The following is a 22,059-nucleotide window of genomic DNA, read 5'->3' as shown; positions in this document are numbered from 1 at the left end:
TTCAAGGCCTTGATTTTGCAGAACATATAAGCATGTCTTTAAGTATATGCTCAAATATCAGAAAAATCAATGGGCACAGCTGAAAGCAGTGGTTTTGGCATGCTTTATTCTTTCATTACATTACCTTCCTTTTTTAGTTTTCCAAAGCTCCTCACAATCTCATGAACCACAGCAGCCCCACTCTGAGGATCAATGCCACCAAATACCCAAGAATCACGGTGGCCTCCCAGGATGACATATCTGTCTAGAGAAATTAATTATGGAGGTTTATTTAAAGAAATAATTTATTTTTAAAAAGGTTTATTAAAAAAAATCCTACTATAGTAATGTTAATGGGAAATAATTTCTAATTGTCTATGTAGGTGTCAGATAACAAACTTAATAGTTTATAATATGCATAATGGAATGGCAAAAGACATTTTAACTCTTCAAAGACATTTTTCTGCATTTTAAGTCAATGTTAAAGAACTTGTCAAACACAGTAACTCAATCCCATGAGACCTAAAATAGTCTAAATTCCAGTGCCTTAATGTTTCTTCTATTATTAGAAATATTACAACTTTCCTCTGAAGACAGAAGCATCTTGCCACATTGTACAATAGAATGTTTCATGGTAAAGGTGATCAGCTAATTATATTTGTTCACCATGCCAACTTGCAACATTGAAGTATGCTGAAGGCAGTATTTCTCTGAATATAATATTCAGTCAATTATAAAAATGTTGTCAAAAACATGATGGAAATGTGATTAATATGATAAAAGACAGACTAGACCTCTGTGATACTATAATATGGTAAACGTGTTTCAGGCAACAGGTAAGTGTTGCAGTCATAAATTAAATGATATTATCATCCTAGAGATGTCTTTAGGTCTGTTTTTTTAGGGTGTAAAGATCACTTTGATTACAAGAGACTGTAAGAAAATCAACAAATCAATAATGGTGGAAATTATATCTTCAGATGGAATGCAAAATCTTTACAGACTTGTGCTATTCTCCATTTCTATTTGTTTTTTGAACTCCTACAGCTCATAATACTATTTCAGATTACCAGGGAAAAATATCCACTTAAGAATATTCTTTCAGTTGCAGTTACTTGCCTGAAGACAAACATTTCTGTCTAGGTTATGACTTCCTCTCAAAACTCAGCATTTATAGTGAAAGTGCTGATGTACCCTATCAAAACTGGTGCAGTAAATATCTCAACAGAAATGCTCATGTAGCACAATATCTCAGGGAAAACTCCCTTCCTCATTGCCCCCCTTGTAACTATAACTAGGTGCATCTAGAGATCACCGCACACCCACATAACACTGAAGACAAATGACTTTACCTGGTTCCATTGTGCCTCTGATGGTTCCGATCACATTGTAAATCCTTGTTACTTTGTTGTTACTATGAATGTGTATTTTCACCTTTCTAGCATATTGGAAAGAAAATTCAAAGTGAAAATCCACCAGATTAGCTAATAAAACATCTGATATTTTTTAGAAGTATATAATATAAATTGTTTGTAATGAAAGAATTTTGGCCAAATTTACCCTCCATCAAACCAAAGTAAATCTGAAAAGGTTCCACTGCAGTTCTTCTGGATTTATACTTGTGTAACTGAGATCAGCATTTGGTCCTTGAAAGCTATCTATTGTTATTGATGTCAGTAAGATTTATACTGGATGAGAAGCTCAGAGCTCCAAACTGAAGATTATTTTGCTAGTAGATTCTTTTTAAATTTGGGAGAGTAAAAGAAAAATGAAACCCATCTAATGCTAAAAAGATAAATAGTTCTAATCATCCAGAAAACGGTGTAAATCAGAACTGACTCCAGCACAATCAATGCAATCATGCTGGTGTGACATCTCAAGAATCAGAAAATCACAAGGCTTGAGTTGCATTGCAGAGACTTTTGTTTATCTACAACACAGCTTGAGGCTCAACAATTCATTCTCAAGGACTGGCTGCATATTTTTCAGGAAAAAAAATTCATGTGGTTTGAATAAGACAAAGAGAAAAGGTCAAATGGTTCATATGAAGTCAATACAGTAGTTCAGCCAATATTGAAACAGCTAACTTTCAGTCCTAACTGTAATCACAGTTTAAACACAAAAAAAATTACGTTACAGTTAGAGCACTTTTTCTGGAAAACCTAACTTGTAGATTAATATTGTTTTATATAAGGCAATAGTTAAGACCAGAAGCTGGACCCATATAAATTAAAAGAAGACTACACAACAAATTCTGTTCTGAAAAATATCCAGGCTCATCAAAGAGTTTGTGAAAGTCTAGAAACTTTCCAAATGAAGTTATTTCAAGTTTTGCTTGAATCTAAAGCAATTCGTACATATCCATCCAATCAGATGTAAATTTGCTGAAGCTTTGCACTGAGTTCACTTCAGCACAGGAAACAGTCAGAATCAAAAGGATGATCTGAATAACCCCAACTGTTCCACCTTTGGTCATATTCTATTGCCGTAGCTCTGTTTCCCTGATCCTGAACACATTTTCCTTTTGAAGAAAAACCGACCTTGTAGAATAATTTGTTCTGAAACCAGGACCGATGTTGTAAGATACATTCAAACTTCCTTTCCAGCTATTGTGTGGTGGTGCAGGTCCTCCCATGTTACTATTAGGAAAAAATATATATATGAGTATCAGTTACAGTATCTTGCAATAGCAAAAAGCACAAGTGAGGAACCAGGACCCAACATTTTAGGTCTCATACAAAACAGACCAAAATGACGGCCTTTGCCTTGGAAAGTTTGCACTATAAGCTTCCAAAGGAGAATTATCCACGTTTTCAGCTACATAAACACTAGTAAATTAAACATGTACAGGAATGGTCCAGGGCACTGAGGTCACCTGTTCATGGAACAACCTACTCCTATGCTGGAATACTCTCTCAGCCATCAAAGGTTTTGCATACAAACTGTCTCTTGTAAGCGGTCCCTGGAATCTTCAAATTCCTTGAACTGCATTTGCAACTCATTCAGGAGAGTATTACTTGGCACAGAACAAAAACATGCCAGGGATCCTTCTAACAGTTTACCAGTACAGACAAGTGTGTTTCAGTGCCTGTCTCTGGGCAATTTAATCTGGTAGTATAAATATAGCTGATCTGTTTCAAAGACCCCTAAATTTGGAGAAACATGGTGAGTTGGTTCAAGTCATCTTCTTGTTCCATTGCCAAAGGTAAAATTTTCTTCTCAGTTATCCAGTTAGAAACTCAGTAATTCAGCAGATCAGAATCAGCTCATGCTTACTCACCTACACTAAAGGATTTACATTTTTGGTATGAACTTGTGAGGAATATAAAGAAAAATACTAAAAGGTATGCTGGATGTTCTGGTTCTTATTAGGTAAAATGCCCTTACTGTAAGCAAAAGCAAGTCCTTTACTGCAAATACATACTTCAGTCAAGCTTTGTTTCACAGAACATTTCAGCATGTCTTCAAGGTCTCAGTATATTTTTATGTAAGAATATGACAGTATGAAAAACTAGAAGTTATAACTTCTCAAGACAAAAGTGAAAGTAAGAACCCAGTATCTTCAAAGGGCTTATATTTCATTTATAATTCTTAAAACCAAGATCTATAATTATTTATAATTTAGAGTACATATTAAAGAGAAATATCTAGTTATACCATAGTTATACATATTAATCTCCTATACAACTACTAGTTGCCAGTGGAAAAAAAACTTCTTAAACTTATACTTTTATTATTATGAGCAATTATCCTCATAACAGTGATGAGTGTAAAGTTTGGAAGAAAAGACAGTTTGGAGACATATTAGCCCATAAAAGTTTGGGAGGAAATATGTGTTACAGTGTTAATGAATACAAGACATGAAAAGACACCAAAGACATTAAAATTCTGCCTTATATGCAAATAAGTAGCTTCAATTTACTTCTGAGGAAAACTTGCATATAGAACCAGGGCAGAATTTCTTTTCCCAGAATGCAAGCCTAAAGCAATGCAAAGCACTGTTATCTGTAAACCTGAAACAGGCAATTTTACCCACATTCTCTGGAATTATCATATATTTTATATTTCTGCAGATACACAAACTTTACTTTAATGGCAGGCAAATTTATTTATTGAGTGTACCAGCTGATCTGGATGCTAAAAAATTCAAGTGTTAAGATTATTCTCTCAGCAAATAGGAATTACACGTGTCCTCCACCAGGGAAGAAACCTTTCCATCAGCTGAAGAACCAGAGAATGTTTAGCAGTAAAAGAGCTGAAAGTCCTGAAAGTCAGTAAGATTTAGACACCTCTGATATTTTAGCCCAAATTTGCAGAAGGACTCAGGCACCACTCCCAGTACCGTCCACAGACATCAATGGGATACTTGCATTTTGCTACAGAATTAATGGCACAAAGCTGGACATCTCCAAAATAGATTGACAACATGTTGCACATGGATTAAAAAGGATCCTGTGTGTGTGCAAGTAGGTATGTATAATTCGCTAGCAAACTTCAAGACAGAGTAGCTGGTGAGTAGGATAACAGGTCTATGAGCAAACTACTGGAGAGACCAGCTACCAGAGAGACCAGAGGGTCCAAGTCTCTGCTGCTGAGGACACCGTAGACCATAGGTCTGGACCAGCTACCAAACAGACCTGTTTGTGTTTCTGTGTGTGTAATGAGAAGTGGTTTGAATACTAGCAACTATAGTGGGGCTGCAAACCTTGGGAACTCATATGTCCAGGTGCCAGCAACCGGGGAGACCAGAGGCTTTGGGGCCAGCTACTGGATAGATTGAGCGTCTAAGGCCAGCTACTGGAGTAATGCATACTGTGTGCATACATRTGCATATATATTCCACTAGCAGACTTCAATTCTAATTAGCCAGAGAGGACAAGCAGGATTAGGTTGTCCATGTTGTTAATGTTTGTGAGTGCTGCATGTTTATGTGAGTGCTAGTAGGGCACTGTTTTCCGTTTGTGCTGATCTACGTGGCTGGCTGTGTGGGGGGGCATTTGTGCGCATGTCTATTTGGAATACACACTCAGCCTTGCCACTCAGACCTGGTGACCTAAAGCCACAGTAGTCTCACATCTATCAGGCTACTGGATTCAGCAGCCTCTAAGACTTTGTACCAATTACATTCCTTCAGATGGCTATATATGTGTGCATACAAAGCAACACAAATTTAAGTGCTTAAAATAATGTTTGAGGCAAAAATTGACAAACTTCTGAATGCTGTTGCAACTAAGTCGTTAGGAGAAGTTTTTGTGAGCCAGTAAAATAGTTAGCTACCTAAATTCCACCTGGAATGCCAAAATCCTTTTGATGTACTAGGTCTTAAGGCTAAAATTCTGCTTAAGCAGGGGAAATCAAAAAGAGATGTTAATTTGTCAATTCATAACAGATAATTGTTYTTCTTTATTTTCCCTTGCCCCTACCCCCAGAAGAAAACAACACTTTAATACTTCCATTATAATTCATACCACTCTGGAGATACAGCCACGTGTGAGCAAAGGTGAGTTCAACATTTAACAACACCCCAGTGCTTCAGAACACTCATGTCAGCATTGTGACTAAGCACTGTAATGTTCCTATTTCCCAAATGCTCATTTAAGATATCTGTGAACAAGCTTTCTGGCACCAACACAGAACACTTGTTTGTCTTCTGGCTCAAATTAAGATTCCCGCAAAGCTGAAAAAAAGAGAGGAAAAAGTACCTTTTGTGAAGCAGGGAACCAGAAGACTGGAGAATATGCACTAGCATATAGTGTTCCCTTCCCTACTACCCATTAGAGCAATCCTTGATGTACAACCATGCTAAGTGTCTTTGTTTTTAAGACTACTGTGTTTTTGTTTTCATAGGATTTCTGCATTTAATCTGCACATGTCCAGTGTGTATCTATTACTACACATACATATCTTCCAACCAGAGATTGTGCTTAAATTTCAGAATAACTTAATGCATGCTATTACTGTTGTGGAACTGGTTGTTTTCAGGATTAGGATTTGTGTTAATATAATGCTTGGAAGTATGGTTCAGGACTATACTATAGTATAATAATAGCACTGTTTCACATCATTCAAAAATCTGAAAGCAAAATCACATTGTTAAAGCTATCCCAGTATCAGGCCTCATGAATAAACATACTGAAGGACTGTTTTGTAATCTCTCTTCCTAGTTAAGGCAGCTATCACTGTCTCTGTGTAACAGATTGTAAAAGAAGTCTTGAATCCTACAAGAACAGAAGAATTTGATAGAATGAATGAAACAGGGAGAGAAGCAGTGAAGCAGTGAGAAGTCTATTTCACCTGTGTCCTAAGACAGAGCAGCTTTGTCCATCCATTCATGAAAGAAGCTTGCCTGACTTATTCTTAAACCCCAACCAACACAGACTTCACAGCTTCCCCAGACAATCTATTTATGCACTTTAAATTTTTCCTTACATCTAAACTGAAAAGCCCATACTTGAATTACCTGAATATCACCTGAATATGGTGGCTTTCATTTTATATCTTACTCTCAGCAGCAATAAGTAGGTGTTTATTCCCCTCCTCTCTGCAGCTAGCTGTTTCAGATGTAAGGACTCTCATTACATTTCCCTTCAGTTTATTTCTTCTAGGCTAAACAACCACCGATGGCTCAGCCTTCTCTTTCGCTGTGTTTTCTAGACCTTTACTCAGTCCTTCTACTATATTATGAATTCTGGTAAATTGGTCCAAATCTTTTTTAATGCAGTGCCCAAAATTGGACTCGATATTCCCACAGAGGCATCAGACAGAGCAAAATGATTACTCACGTGACTTAGATATAAACTCCTCTACAAATACACACACACTATTATGTTCACCTGCTGTCCTGAACGGTTTTCTGTGGTACTGTTACCAACCCTGGTATCCCCTACTCTGTGTCTGTACAGTTGATACAAGTAATTATTCCTACATGCTAGAGGAATGCTGCACTTGCCACTCAACTGCATCTTAGTTTTTCAGAAAATTTATTTGTTTTGTAAAGATCACTATGAATTTTAATGCTGTCATCTGGCAAGCTGGCAGCCTGTCTTCATGGCCCTGGCATATTTAATAAGCACACTTTGTAGTTTTTAATCCCCTATAACATTTCAGAGTTTTCCCAGGGTCCTTATCTTAGTTTGAGAGACCACGTGCCTTCATATAACAGAGAACAAAGTACTGGTCCTGTCCCATCAAACATGAATGATAAATATTTCCTGGACAAATGAATGATTTTATTGGTGGTCTTTTTTGTAAGATGGGTATCATTGCAGCCCTACAAATCATTGACTTTATTTAAACTAAAAAAATAGTATATAACTTCAGTAAAATATTTGATTGATCACGATAATGATCCTTTCTAGATCACTCAGCACATATCAAATATATAGTAACAGATACTAGAATGTGTTTACCTCTTATAGAGATCCTAATTATAACAAAAGTACTATTTCAGCAACTACATTAGAAGAAAAGCACAAAAGTTGTTTCACCTTCTTTTCAAATACTTTTATGACTTTCACAAAGCAATCTATTTAAAATTCCCAACGTGTCCTATATACTTACCGCAGTAGTGACTCAGCATCATGATAACCAATGGGATGGACTGGAATTTTTGGGAGACCTATACCACTGGCTTTGTCTAATCGGTAGGTGTATTCTGAAAACAAAAGAAAGATATTTATATTTACAACTCTCAGAAGGAATGTGTACAATTCATAGCACAGTTCTAACACAGGAGTCAAGAGTTATTATTTCATTTTCCTAGAAACTGGGTTGACATTTCTACAATGACTTCGTTCTTTACACTTCATCAACATGTCTTCAGAGAGACACTAACAAAAATTCTCCCGTTATTATCTGCAGTCATACATCTAGAGCTGGCTAGAAATTTTTAAATTAATTCTTAATTTTTGGGTTGAAATGTTTTTGGGTAGAAATATTTCTTTTCACATAAAGGGACTTTGGACAAAGCCAAAGAGCAAGAACAAGAGCAAAGAGAGAGCCAGTAGTCTGATGCTTGGAACATTCAGCTGGGAACTGAAAAATTTTGCCAGTTGATAAGAGATGTAGATAAAATCTTATACACTCAGTTACTGAATATTCTGTTCTCTTGCTGTTTTCATGGAAAAAAAAAGGTCTAGGCTTTGCCTTGTCAGAACTCAAATATAAATTTTGATTTTTTCTTTTTTTACAAAACAATCTTAATTTTCACAGTGTGGGCAAAATTTAACATTTGAAAGCTATTTCTCTAGCAGATGTGGAAAAGAATGGATTTTCCTCAATACAGCATTTGGAGGGACCCTTATTGTGAGAAGCAGACAGAGATTCATCAATCTGAGATGAAAAGGAATTCACTGGATCGAGTATGAGGAACTAGAAATCATCCCCACGGTCAGTTGCTGCTATGCTGCAACTGTGGACACATATCCTCTTCTAGCTCAAGTACTGGCGAAAGAGACAACTTTCCCCATCATTAGGCACTACTCTTCTTGAAGTCACTGCCTCTTTCAGATATGCTGGCTCAGCTACTGGCATGAGTGGTCCTTAACACATTTCAGTCAAAATGAGCTGGATTCGGTGTTAGACAAAATGTCTCAGGCAGAACTCAAATGAGCAGCTGAGGCAGCGTGAGCTGAAGGTGATGAACCAGCAGGGAATGGTAATGACATAAGTCTCAGTGTGCAAGACCTAGCGCTGCTGGTGGGGCCCCTTGTGGAGGGTAAGCAGCCCACACCTGCGGGAAGGGGAACTGCAGAAACAAAGAAACCTGTGAGCTGTGCAGGCTGGCTCTTTGCTTGCTGATGTGAAGCAGAAATAAAAACTAGTGTTTCAACTGTCAAATACTGGTGTCATGATCTCTGGGTTATGTAAGAGAGTAAACTTTTGTAGGTCTGTGAAGTTATACAGCCCAGTGCTGCACAGTAGGGGTCTCTTAACCTCCCCTCGCTTTCTCTTATGTACCATCTGCAGAAGTGCCTTGCTGAAGTGAAGGCCAAAGCTGCCTCCTTTGAGCAATGGAAAAAAACAGGAAAAGATGTAGTATGTTCCCAAGGGAAGGAATATCCCTGTCACCCTCCCCAACCCCTTCTGAAACTAGGCCCTCAGAGAATGACTTCTTCAGGGTCACTCACCCTTTGCAGGATAACCTGGTGTCAGAGGATCCCCTGCCCCATTCAGGTTTAATACATTTCCACGCTGAGCTCCTCCACCTGGCAGGTTCCAGCCGGTTGGATAGGGATTTACTCCTGGGGCACAGTAGTCAGCAGGGTCAGAGTACAGAATGACTCCCTTGGCACCTGCCAATTCAGCATTCTTTACCTGCAAAGCAGATCTCTGGTCCTATTCAGTCCCTTATAGCTTGACATAGTGTTCAAGGGGCAAAAGAAAGTATTATAAACTACACTGATTATACCTCAAAGCCTTTTACACTACTTGGGCTAAGTAAAGAAATTTTTATAGGAATTAAAAATCTGGTCTATATCTGTCTCATACCATGTAATTTCCTGGAAATACATATGCAGATATCGGGTTCCATATGAATGTAAGAGATCTGCTGTTGCTTTGAAAGTAAGGAATGTAACTGCAGTAACAAGGAAACCATCCTCCAAGATATTACTACATAAACTGAACTGGTATTCTGTTACTCAGATCAAAGCTATCACCAGATCATTAAAATGTATACATCGTGGATGGAAAAAACTGTCACAAACACTGATGCAACCTTATCTTTCAGCTAGTCACGTATTTACCTAGACGATCTCCTGAATGTATCTCAGGGCTCAGACTACACAGAAAGATGTGTTACTAGAGAGCTTGAATCTGTCCTCTGTTTGTAAACAAGCCTAACTCCAAAGAGTGCATATACTTATAAAGGCAAAAGGACTGATCTGCATGCTGTTTTGATTAAGAAAAGTGTTCTCATACCCATGTCAATGGCAAAATATATTAGTGTAATCCTGGTTGATGGAGATAAAGACAGACAGAATATAGTTCATTCTGACACCCCAATTTATTTTGCTACTAGGTAAGACTGATGTATAGTGTGTGASTGGCAATTAATCCTCAAAACGGTTTTAAATTTGGGTATTTTAATCCAGAGTTACTATAGCTTTTCTAGGAAATATAGCACTTGTCTTCATCCTCTATCCTATTCTTCCCACCACTAGGAAATCTAAATGAAAGTACAGTTCTTCAGATTGTATACAGGCTGCCTAATTCTTCATTATGAGTTGTATAAACAGCTGTTAGAAATACTGCCTTAAGAATGAACGTGTCATCTCTTTGTGTCAATGAGGACATGTCACTTCCAAACCACAGAACAACTGCCCCTTTAAATTTTAGTAGTCTGATATGCTTGTATTTCATTTTAATATATGACTCATAGACCACACTGCCTCCTTTAATTTTTTAAGTCTTTTCCATTCAGATAGTACCTTTAAAGATGGTAACTTATGAACAATTTAGTGAAAATACTAGCTGACCAACAGTATGAGTCACATTTTTCACAGGAGAAAATGACATATATGTTAATCAGTGAGTTATCCATTCAAAGGGGACACATTAGTCAAGAACATACAATAAGATTAGGTATTCCAAAGAGGAGATTCAGTGTTTGGCCCTCTGAAGTAACAGAGGAATATAAAATATAGTCCTACGCAAATCACAGTCAGACTGATTTTTGTGCAAAAGTCAAATACACTTACAGTAGATTGTTCCTTGACAACCCTATTGAGAAAAGCACTTGAGTAGGTGCTTGAAGTAAGCTCATGATTACGTACTTCTCTGTCAGGCCATGAATGTTTCCAGAAATGTATAGTTTACAAATATTTATGTGATGGGGACATGAATAAATATATAGAGAGTTTTAAATAACCTCCCTACAGATTAGTCTCTGCCTAGTTTAGAGAAACCATTATAAATAAACACAGGATAGGTGTTTTAAAGCACAGCTGAACCACTAGAGAAGAATAGGCTGGTTAGAGCATGTTGCCTAAAAACATATAATTTATAGTATGTAGATGAATATAAAAAAACCACATAATTTTTCCAACTATTTATTTTTATCTTTTAGATGTATTCTCTCTMTATATATAGAATATATATTTTAATTTCCTACTCAAAAACTATCTTTGAACACAGCTCTATGAAAAGTTCAATTACACTAAAATCTCCAGAAGACATTAAGGTAGGAATTTCAGTCTTTTGGAATCAAGTAGAAGACAGCACAAGTAAGATTTTTATATAGATGCATTACCTTATTTCCTCTGAAGATCTTGCCATATCTAGCGATAACAATCTTTCCTGTACAGTTGATTCCCATTTCACGCTCTAGCTTAAAGAAGTCCTCAGTGCGGCCATAATTCACATACACTAATTCACCCTGATAGAAGGAGGTAGAATTTGAAACAAGAATGTCAATGAACATGTGAGAAGGAGAATGTGATCTAGTAAGAGAATAAGCTAAGAACAACAGGCTCTGGTATTGGCTCTGATATGAATTCTTCTTTGATCATGAGCCAAATAGATAGGCAAGTGACATCTAATGAACTTAGGCTCCTACCATCAGAAGCTGCCTGACTTTGGTTTCCATGTAGAATATAAGATATCGCTTCTAAATTAGAAACATAGAATAAGTGCTCTGAGTATGGCCCTTGCTTCTCTTTGTTGGCTTTATAAGAAGCTGGAGTCAGCCTCAGAGAGCTGGAGGTATTTTGGACCCAGACATCACAGGAAATAGCAATTGTATCTTAAGCATCACAGTAGACTGGTGCTTATATCCTATAAAATTCTCAGGACCCTTGATTCCTGTTCAATACTGTAGAAGCTACAGACTATCATAAGTAGTACACTTTGCACATGAATGAAGTATCCTTCACGCTTGTGTTTCAACCATGTTATTCAATACTTGGTGCATGATTCATCTTCCTTAACGTCAGCTACCTAAAAGATGTATGCATAGTCTACTAAGGTCAGGCAGTGCTCTATAGCCAGTGATGAGAGTTTTGAAGTTCTAGGGAGTTTTCACTTCCAAACCTGTTTTAAACACCTTTTTTAAGACAGAATAAATTGCACTTTGGAAACGCCTCTCATTGACTGTAGATGGATCTTCAAAGAACAGTTTCGAGTAGATGACTATAATTTCAAACRACTAAAATTAGATGACAAGAAACTCTTCCTTAGTGGGTTTTTCTGTATTACCAGACACATCCAGAGAGATCTTCCCTTTTATTTTTGAAAAGGTGCAAGCTTAAAGGTCTTACACTGATGAAATTCCCAGACTAGACATTCAGTTCAGCTGATGTTACAGCACACAGCACATCCTGATAGACCATGGTACAGTCATTTTAACTGTACTGGTTTCATCACTAACCTGCTCAAATTGCAATTTCTTCTTAAAATAAGAAAAAATGAACCAGAATCTCAGTAAGTGTAAATTAATGAAATAAGGGGAACTGCATTTAGATAAGGGGAGCAGTTTCACACCTGCTAAGATTCTGGCCCTCTCTGTTCAGAGTGTATCACAAACACAAGGATCATTCCTGGAGAGGCTTTCCTGAATTTATACACTAGCTTTTCCTCCCAGTAAAATCAAAGGTAACTCTACTGAAGTCGAGAGAGATTTTCTAGTGTAATTAGATTTTCTAGTGTAATTAGATTATTTATACCAAAATGTAATAAAATCTTTTGTTTCCTGAACTTGCACAGCTTACTAACAAACTTCAGAAAGTACAGGAATTAAATACTGGGCTAAGTAAGAGCACTGTCAGCAGGCTGAGATTCAACGTTAGATACAGAATTTGGTCCTTCATTTTATTATAAATTATTTAGAATATCTTGCAGAAAATGCTTAAATTTGTAGGCTACTGTATTTTTTCAGGCAAGTACAAAAATACTGGTTTGAACGGTCTGGCTTACATAATTGCAGAGCTTTAATTAAGGGCGATTTGCTGGTTGCCACAATCAGAGTAGTTGTTCTACAACGAAATATAAAACAAGTTATCATGAGAGTAAAATTTTATGGTAGAAACCTATTCATATATTTTACAGTGTGCCTTTTTATAAGGTCTTTGATTAAGTAAGTGCCATCACAGAAAGATAAGGACAGTTCTGTTCCTTAGGAAAAGCTCTCATAACTATATCTGATGGAAAGTATATAATCCAGATTTATAGTGGGAAGGAAAACAACATTTTTCATGGTGTTGCAGAGTAATTAATCTTTGGATTTATGAAACTACATTAAAAGGTATTTATTGGACGTATTACATAGCAAATCACACTTCCTTAATGCAATTCCTTTAGCATCTCTGAAAATCCTTCATCTTTAACTTTCATTAACATGATGAAGGATTACACCAATGCTATGAATTTCTCATCAGAGTATTGTGACAATTTATACCATAACATAATAAAATCCCTCATGTTTATAGAACTGCCACTTAAAAAAATATTACAAAATAAAAGTTATGAGAATGTAGTGTGGACTCTTCTTACAAAATGTCTTTTGGGCTCTTTTAGCTGTGTTAGAGGGCTTAAGCCTACATCTTGCTTGTGACCATCATAAACTGTATGTGAGTACTTGTACAGTCAAGTCACTTAAAAAGGAAAGAGGAGAAGAATTTTACTGTTATTGATGATACTGATATTCCAAACCGATATTACTGTGTGTAAGAACAGAACATGACTTCACTTTGTTACTTTGCCTGCTTTCCACTAAAGGTTTCTATCAGAAGAGGCCTCTGCTAGAAGCTTAACTTCTTTTCATCTGAACTGGGGGTTGGACCAGATGATCTGGTCCCTTCCTTCCCACTACCTTTTTCAGGGCTTTTCAGGCTGAAGTGCCTTGTAATTTCACTTTTTCAATGGTTTCTTTCAAACTGATGCTGCCACATGCTGCACTTAACACTTCCCTCCCTAATGACACAATGGTCTTGAAGTCTTTTAAAGGAAAGAAAGTTTACTCACTTTGCAGCATTAAGAGATAAAATAATTTCTTGTGATAAAGAGCAGTCTCATCCGACCTAATGAAAGTATACTGCTTCCTGACCATAAGTATGGGATAATCAAATCATTGTAGCCATAGTAAGCAACACTGGTGATGCTCTTACTGTTTAAATGATAAGAACTAAGAAAAAATTCTAGCATGTTGGACACTGTGATAAAACTAAGTCACTAAAGGTAGCATTCAGTTAAATATTATGACATTTATATTTGGGTGTCTACATATAGACTATTTTCAACAGAGGTATAGTTAATAGAATCAGTGGAGCCTAGACAGTGATCAAGGTGTTCAACCCCTAAGGCTTAATTCAGTTGCCTAAACATAGTGGTCTAGTGCCATTTGAGACAGCCTAGAGTATCCAAGAACAGGGGTAGAAGATATACCACAGGATCCACAAGAAACCTGTGCTTTTCTAGAGTGAGAGCCAGTCAGTACATCCTAGCATSTCAAATGGCACTAGACACCAATGTTTAAGTAACTAAACCAAATGTCAAGATCTTCACTGGGATGAGTTAAATTGTTATCTAGGGTCTGCTGATTGCATTGAGTAAACCTCCACTGACTACCACGGCAGTTCAGACACCAAAAGCACATATGGGCACCTACATGAAAATATCTAAATTTATGTTTAGTCTGAAGCTGAAGCCTGTCTGAAGTGGCTCGTTAACCTGGAGGCAGCCAGATTCTATACTCAGCTGGTGTTGTCCACCTCAGTGACCAGCTTCCCKAGGTGCTTCCAGTTTTGTTTCTGTAACAGTGCAGGAATATAGATTTCCCATGCACTGAAAAGCAGAAATAAGGTGGAACTGTTTCTAAATCTCTGCAGGGTCTCACTCCAGCAGGCAGGTGAGTGTCCCACTCTGACAGAATTTATCCTTCAAAACACAGTCATTTCCACATCTTTTTTTTAAAARGCAGCTGCTTGAAAAAGTGATGGTGCTAGCAGTACCCAAGTTTACATAACAACTCCATGATTAGAGTACTCCCCCAGAAAAGGTGAGAGCTGAGTTCTTGGCCTCTCTCAGTATAAAGAACTTTGAACCCATTTTTCCCACTTTTGAAGAGCATGGTCTACTCATGAGGCTATAGTTTAGCTGGCATGCAAGTACTTTGCAGCTTTCTTCCTACATTGAACCTGGAGCCCTAAGCAGGAATGATTTGCAAAATTCATGAGCAGAGACAGAACATAAGACTGATGAATGCACTTGCCAAGTTCCAAATCTCTCTTTCTACAGGTTAGTTCTGTTTTTTAATGGAATAGCTTTTAATATAGAATACATAAACAGGCCTGGGAGAATTCACAAGAGTCCAGATACCATTGAGTATTCTCCCTGCTGAGCTATATACATGCTCCCTCCTGTGCTATTTGCAGTACAGATGCAGACAACTGCTCACTGGAGAATGCTATTCTTAACAGTCCTAGCTAGGCACCTATAGCTTCTTGTCAGAATATTATGTAATAAGGAAAACATAAGCATCGTATTTTGAAAAGACAATCTGTCTTTTAGGTATTCTTTCTTTCAGAAATAACATTCTCATATTTGATTAAAATAAAATTATTTTCTAAAGAAGGAAGCTTCAGCTTTTTAAACTTCTTTTTATTATTTCCCATATCCCACCACGTACTGTAGCTCTCCAGAGACCAAATAAAATGGTGAAGATATTCTGTCTTTCTTTCAGGATATTATAGGATAGGAAGTCAGAATCCATGAATTTTACCTTACATTATGTTCCAAAACTTCTACTGCAATTCTTGAAACACTCAAAGCTCTCATATCCTATGGGTTGGAGACTATCTGCCTGGTTCTCCAGGTTCCTTTAAATATCTGAGGCATATGAATAAGGGTATCTTTTGTTTTCTGAACTTGCACAGTTTACTAGCAAATTTCAGAAAGTACAGGAATTAAATACTGGGCTAAGTAAGAGCACTGTCAGCAGGCTGAGATTCAACGTTAGATACAGCTTTGAAGCAGAGATTGGACCAAATGACCTGGAGAGGTCCCTGCCAACCTACGTTATTCTATGATTTTATATAGAAACAGAAGAGATATTGCAAGCAACAAAATATTTTCTAATCTTAGAAATTATTAACTGAAATCACTAATGATCAGAGGATATAAAACTCCTGTTACATGGACCAACTTCATAAAAGAAAACCTGTCAGCTGGTACCATCTGTACAACAAGACAGAAAGGATTAGTGCTAAGCTCAGATCTCAGTAACACTTTGCCCCCCAGCTAGAAATGCTAGCCAAAGCCRTTTTCAGGCATATTGTACACTCTGTGTTTATACCTGTCAATGTGAGCCATGGGCAAGCAGCATTTTGAAATTAGGTTATTCATTTGGCTACTTAAATATAAAAATCTTATTTCTTAGTCAAGATGGGAAACAGTAGGGTATATTCATAGTATTATCTGGAGAAGCTTATAGCAACTGATAATATAAAAAAATTATTCATGCATTTTTTAAAGAAAAGGCAAAAAAATCGCATTCTGACTCAAACCAGAGAAAAAATATAAACAGATAGGGGTGATTGCTCAATTATAAAGTTGCTCCATTGCAGAACATCAGGGCTAGCACAGCACTAACACATCTTTTCTACTTATGATGTCAGGTTTTGAACAAATAAAGCTTAAAAGCTAGGAATTTCCCAGTTCTATTATTTTACCTCAGGCATTCCTTGGGCTGAAAATGCACTGTAAGGTGGCACCACATTTCTAACAGCCTCATATCCTGGAGGAGGAGGCTCAAATAAGGATGTGTTGAAAATCTAGTAGGAAAGAAGAAACAAAAAAGTAAGCCAGACAATATGAGAAAGAAGTACTGTATATTCAGGTGCATTTCATAGGCATTTGTCACTTAAAGGATTTTAGTTCTGTGACTCTAAGTGAGGCGTGGCCAAAACTTTTACAAGCACTGGGCATCACTTTCAGTATGCAGATTCAAGGTGTTAACTTGCAAACTGCATCTCCACCCTTCACACAGAATCCCACTTAAATAACATAGGGTCCCTTAAGGTGGTCCCTACACAGCAGATAAAAGCAGGGTTAGACAATAACAGTAAAAAATGGTTTTGTTCTGCTCATCCCTGGAACTTCCACAAGCAAYAGAGCTGCACTGTAATGAACTGATTTTGCTTGTGGCAGTACTTCTGGAGGCCTATGCTTTAAGAAACTGAATTTAGCACCATCACCGGTACTGTACAAATGATTCAATGCAAATAATGACACTGACTGCAATTGCCTTCCCCTTTCTAAATAATATAACAATTTAAAAACAATTGAATTACATAAAATAATTCTCTTACATAATTCTCTTTCAATCCATTTCAATCCAGTATGTTATATGAATCTGGCTAATTATTAGTATACCTAGCATACAGATGGAGAAATAAAAAAACGGCAAACTGGAAGCATCAGTTTCCATGAGTTTTGGATCAGGCCCAACAGCATCAACAGAGCAGATGACAGCTTTCCCTCGCAGTCTTCCAAGGTATTATATGAAGGAGATTTTTCTCCCTGGTTGAAAAATTGTTTTCTTTACCTCATTTCCATGCTCATCAATTATTGAGATGTAGTTGGGCTTAGTTTCATCTGGGTAAGAAAGCAAGACATCATAGTGAGCCAACTGAACAGAATCCAGTCCGAACTCCTTCCACTCAGCTTCGATTTGCTTTGCCAGGTGCAGATTCTCCTCTGTTCCTGCTAGGTGTGGAAGGCGTGTAAAATTGCTAGAGACAAAGGAGTCAGTCAGGATCAGGCATTGCAGGTTATATCAAACTCCTCTTGCCCTAGTTAGAAATAAACTCATTGGAAAACCCCCTAGAGATGAGCAGATGTACCCAGACTAAATCAGGACCCAGTCTCTGCCTGTGTTTTTGTCTGTGTTATACATAAGTTGAGGTAAAGGGTTTCAGTTTGTCCTGAACTACTTCAAGTGTAATCTTCCTAGCAGTGTGGTTTAGCAGAAATGACGTGATGACATCAGCTGTAGAGTCTTGTCTTTGTTTTCCTCTTTGTCTGCTGGATGACCTGGATGGCCAATGATTTCTATGCATAATGAGACCAATCTCCCTTGTGAAGTGATGAAATAATTGAATATGATTATCTCTATGCAGTCAGTTTAAAAATGTGCATAATCAATCTGATTCCTACATGCAATTAACTGTATATTCTTCTCAGCTCAATATTTTAATTAATTTTGGCACAAACATTTATTTATCTAGACGTGTTTTGTGCATTTATCTCTGACTGCATCTCATATGCAAGTAAGAGAAAGCGAGTTCACAGCGGCATACAAACAAGGAACAGGAAACCTCATTTGTTTGTGACTTAAAAATCATTTTGTCATACATAGCAAATAACAGTGCAAGGTWTCTTAAATAGTGAGCAACCCACTGCCTGAAAAAAACTTGCCCAGACCACTGAGTAGGTCCAGCGGTAAAGCAAACTGAAGAAGCTCCAAATGAATTAGGTTGTCATCATCACGTCCTCATTCTGTCACAAGACCATGTCATCAACATGTCATAGAAACATGYGCCACACCAGCTAGCGCTAATGAGGAAAACTGGATCTTGGATGTGGAAGGAGTATAAGTTTGGGAAAAATTTTAATTCTTGACCTCCAGGGAGAACAAAACCAGCAAACAAAGTACTTTGTAAGCACTATATATTCTTTGTAAGCACTAAACATTCCTGCTTTTGTACAGAAAGCTGCTAGGTAAAACCACGTTTCTCTGACAAAGTCAACATCTTGTATCAACATCATACTATAAGTCCCTGTTAGAGTGAAGGTACCATTTTCTGGATGATATATTGAACCAAATGCATGGTTATGTGTTAAAGAGCCAATGGTTGTTTTCTGTAAGATTTGAGAATGTTTAACTCTCATGTTTTGGTTAAAATTTGACTTAAGCAATAATATCCTCCTGTATTTATTCCCATTTAATTGAATATTGTGTTTTTCCTCATTTCCTGTTCTAAGCTGTTGACTGCCTGTACTGGTTGTTCTGAGTCATGATTAAGTATTTGCTATATCTCACCACAGAACTGGCTGCATTACAGATAATGAGACAGGGAGTCTGGATGGCAAAAAACAGTCCTTTTACAGAGCTGTTTTGCAACAGTTGACTTGGTAGGAGCCAAAATACAAGTTAAGCCTGTAAAAAATCCYAAGGCTTCAGTTTTCAAGATCACTCTTAGTAGTAAAAAGAATGTACTTTCCAGTTAATTTACCTGCAATAGCTCATGGCAAGTGCACTTAAAGTGAAGTGAGTGGAAGAGCCACAATCTCATCAACTGAAAATGTTTTTTAGTAAGATTAGTTTTAAATGACTTTTTTTTTTCTTTTTGTAAGGCTTTGGGACAAGATACCATTTCAAGCTACTTAATCAGGCTARGAATTAAAGGCAAGCCAGAATCCATTGATTACTCCTAAGATCACTGATCCTCTGATACTTTTTTACACAGAAAGATAATTTCTTTCAATAAACTATGACTTTTGATCCACTCCTGACTGGAATTAATAAAGGCTTTTAACAAATGCTACACTCCCCTAACAGACAAACTGTTTACAAGGTCCCTAAAATAAACGACTAATAGTCCAACAGCTTCCTTGAAATTAAAGCTTCTAATTAAGTCACAGAAATTAAGGACTATAATAGATTTTTAAAAATCTATATGGTTCTCTTTCACCAACGGAATCTTCAGGAACAAATGTTAGCAGCTTTGCTTTTAGGCTTTAATAAAAGAACCACAGTATTTTTAAAATMACCTGTCTAATTTAAGTACTAAAGGGTCGGCAAGATGAATAAATTATTTGGAAAAAAAATCAAGATCTTAGAAAAGACCCTGAAACTTTAAGATTATTAAATTTATTATGAGCAGTTTAATGTACCATCAGCTGACTAGCTGGTATCTACCATGTCTGTTCTAGCTATTCACCATGCAGAGGGAGAAAGCCTGGAAACATATCTTTCTTCATGAAAGTGAGTATAAGGTCAGAATGGTAGCACATAACGTGCAATTTGGTCACTGCATGATGAAGTGTGAAGGGAGAAGAGTAGTAAGGTATGAAGGTCTAAGCTGTAGGGAGAACTGAAAGTTAGGACCACTGATATGATTTTCTTCTTTTTTATGTTGATGTACTTCATTATTTTCCACTGAATCTCTCCTGACTTAAGTCCTTTCATAAGGTCCAATTTGAAGGGGCACATTAGATAAAACCTATGAACCAGAATCTGTATATCATCCTCAGTCAGTGGGCTGGTTCCGGTTTGAATCCTTTTTTTTTCTTTTATGATTTATGATTAATAAGCCTACACATCGCTTACTAAAGAAACTGCTTGATGTTTTCAGCTTTCATTTCAGTCATAAATGCCTTCTTCATCTCTTCATGAGGACTCACAGATGTCTTCTCTTCTGTAGGTTTTGCAAGCCAGCCTACACAACACACCAAAATATAATCACGAAAACACCAGGAGAACAATATTTCTATGACACACATCAATTCTGTTTGGGATCACTGCAATATTTTCACTGTGTATTTTATAATTCTTTTTATTAAGGTATGGTCAAGCAGCCACAACCTAGGCAGAGCCTAGTAATATCTGTGGCAGTACCACATACAGTAAGAGAACTCACTGACTAGGTAGATATTGAGGGGAATAAAATACTATGTCTTTTCATCACAGTTACTGTACTGTGGATGCTGAGGAGTCTTATCTATTTTCCTTGAGTACTAGAATGCTGTCAGTCATTTCAGTCACCTCAGTAACAAGGCAGTAGCTTCACAAAAATGCACATACATACAGACAGCCTTTCTAAGGAACAGATGTCTTGTAACCATCTTCTCACTCTCTGGTCTGTCTGGCTCTTACTCTGGAATCATTCCCTTACTCTATGGGGATTATCTGAATAAGTGATGAGAGGAACACCTGGCCAGAAAGAAAGAGTTTCTGACATCTGTTTTTATTTTCAACTCAGAGACCAGACATGTTCTGTGCAAATGCAGCAGAAGTTACATGGCTAGTGCAAATAGGAGAAACTGGGGGGAGCTAAGAGCAGGCAACACGCTGGCACTGATGAGGGACTGGTCACTACCACAGGGACAGGTTCCTTCCACATGAGGAGAGGGTAGTTCAGTCAGGGCTTTCCAATGGCATGAACCCCAAATAAATATCAAAAGGCATTCCAAAATACAAGCAGTTTTTTTGTTTTCCTTCCTCCCCTTCCCCCCCCTCTATGTTGATCCTTATCCAGGTGAGGAAGAGAAGTGAGCAAGGGAAGAGAAGCTGCCTGTGGGAACCACCTGCAGGTCTGCCTGCTTGGGCCGTGTGGGAGATGCAACAGTAAATTAAAGATTACTTTCCCCCTTCTGTCTGCTCTCCTCCAACCCCAAATCTGTCTATCGGTGTGTGAAAAATCTTCCTCCTTATCGCATTTGGGCTGTGTTGTTTAAACGCACTGGGGTCGATGGGCCTGTCTTCTGCCCCTTCCTCAGAAACCGAGTGTTCTCTTGCTCACAGTGTAACCACTACACATAAAAAGAAAACCGAAAAACAAGCCGAAAAGAAACTCTCAGCAGAAGACCCCCCCTTGCTGCGGAGGAGCTGGAAATCCCAGGCGCTGCTCCGGGAGACGAGGGGTCGGGGAAGGCGCCAGGGAGCGCCCGAAGGGGCAGCGAGCGCAACGCACCCGCCTGGGGAGCGAAGGGGCGGGCGGTGACGGCCCCGCCGGCCCAGGCGCCACCTCGGAAGCAGCGGCGACGAAGCCCCGCTGGGGAAGCCGGCCCGCGCCTACCCGCCGCCCCCGGCCCCCGGCTGGCTCCGGGACGCCTCCCCCGGCTAGGAAGGGCGGGGAGCCCCCAGGTGCGAGGAGAGAGGGGTTTAGTCCGCACTGTACCGATGAGGAACCCGAGGAGGAAGAGCCCGGCCGCTGCTCCCAGGATCAGAGCCCAGAAGCGGCCGCTGGCTGCTCTGGGGCCGGCAGGCTCCGTGACGGTGCGGAGCGAGGTCCACATCGCGAGCCGGCCTGCCCCGAGCCGAGCCGAGCCGCGCCGAGCCGCGTCCCCCGCGGGCCCAAGTCC

The 22,059-nt window shown here is 38.3% G+C and overlaps 1 protein-coding gene across 1 annotated transcript in view; it reads right to left on the bottom strand.

Annotated features, from left to right (window-relative positions):
• Positions 1–21,993, bottom strand: part of FOLH1B (folate hydrolase 1B) — a 32,942-nt gene extending 10,949 nt beyond the window's left edge. Inside the window, exons 1-10 of the mRNA XM_026081925.1 lie at positions 21,876–21,993; positions 20,306–20,414; positions 17,519–17,705; positions 16,644–16,745; positions 11,231–11,356; positions 9,108–9,294; positions 7,540–7,633; positions 2,520–2,618; positions 1,332–1,417; positions 125–244 (exon numbers count right to left, since the gene is read on the bottom strand). Of these exons, the coding sequence (XP_025937710.1) occupies positions 125–244; positions 1,332–1,417; positions 2,520–2,618; positions 7,540–7,633; positions 9,108–9,294; positions 11,231–11,356; positions 16,644–16,745; positions 17,519–17,705; positions 20,306–20,414; positions 21,876–21,993 (1,228 nt within the window). The remainder of the gene's footprint in view (positions 1–124; positions 245–1,331; positions 1,418–2,519; positions 2,619–7,539; positions 7,634–9,107; positions 9,295–11,230; positions 11,357–16,643; positions 16,746–17,518; positions 17,706–20,305; positions 20,415–21,875) is intronic.
• Positions 21,994–22,059: the final 66 nt, after the last annotated feature.

Source organism: Apteryx rowi, unplaced genomic scaffold, assembly GCF_003343035.1.
Source record: "Apteryx rowi isolate R43461 unplaced genomic scaffold, aptRow1 scaffold_560, whole genome shotgun sequence".
In the NCBI taxonomy this organism is placed as follows: domain Eukaryota; kingdom Metazoa; phylum Chordata; class Aves; order Apterygiformes; family Apterygidae; genus Apteryx; species Apteryx rowi.
Note: the sequence above shows the minus strand (reverse complement) of the source record. Positions and strands in the feature narration are given on the sequence as shown.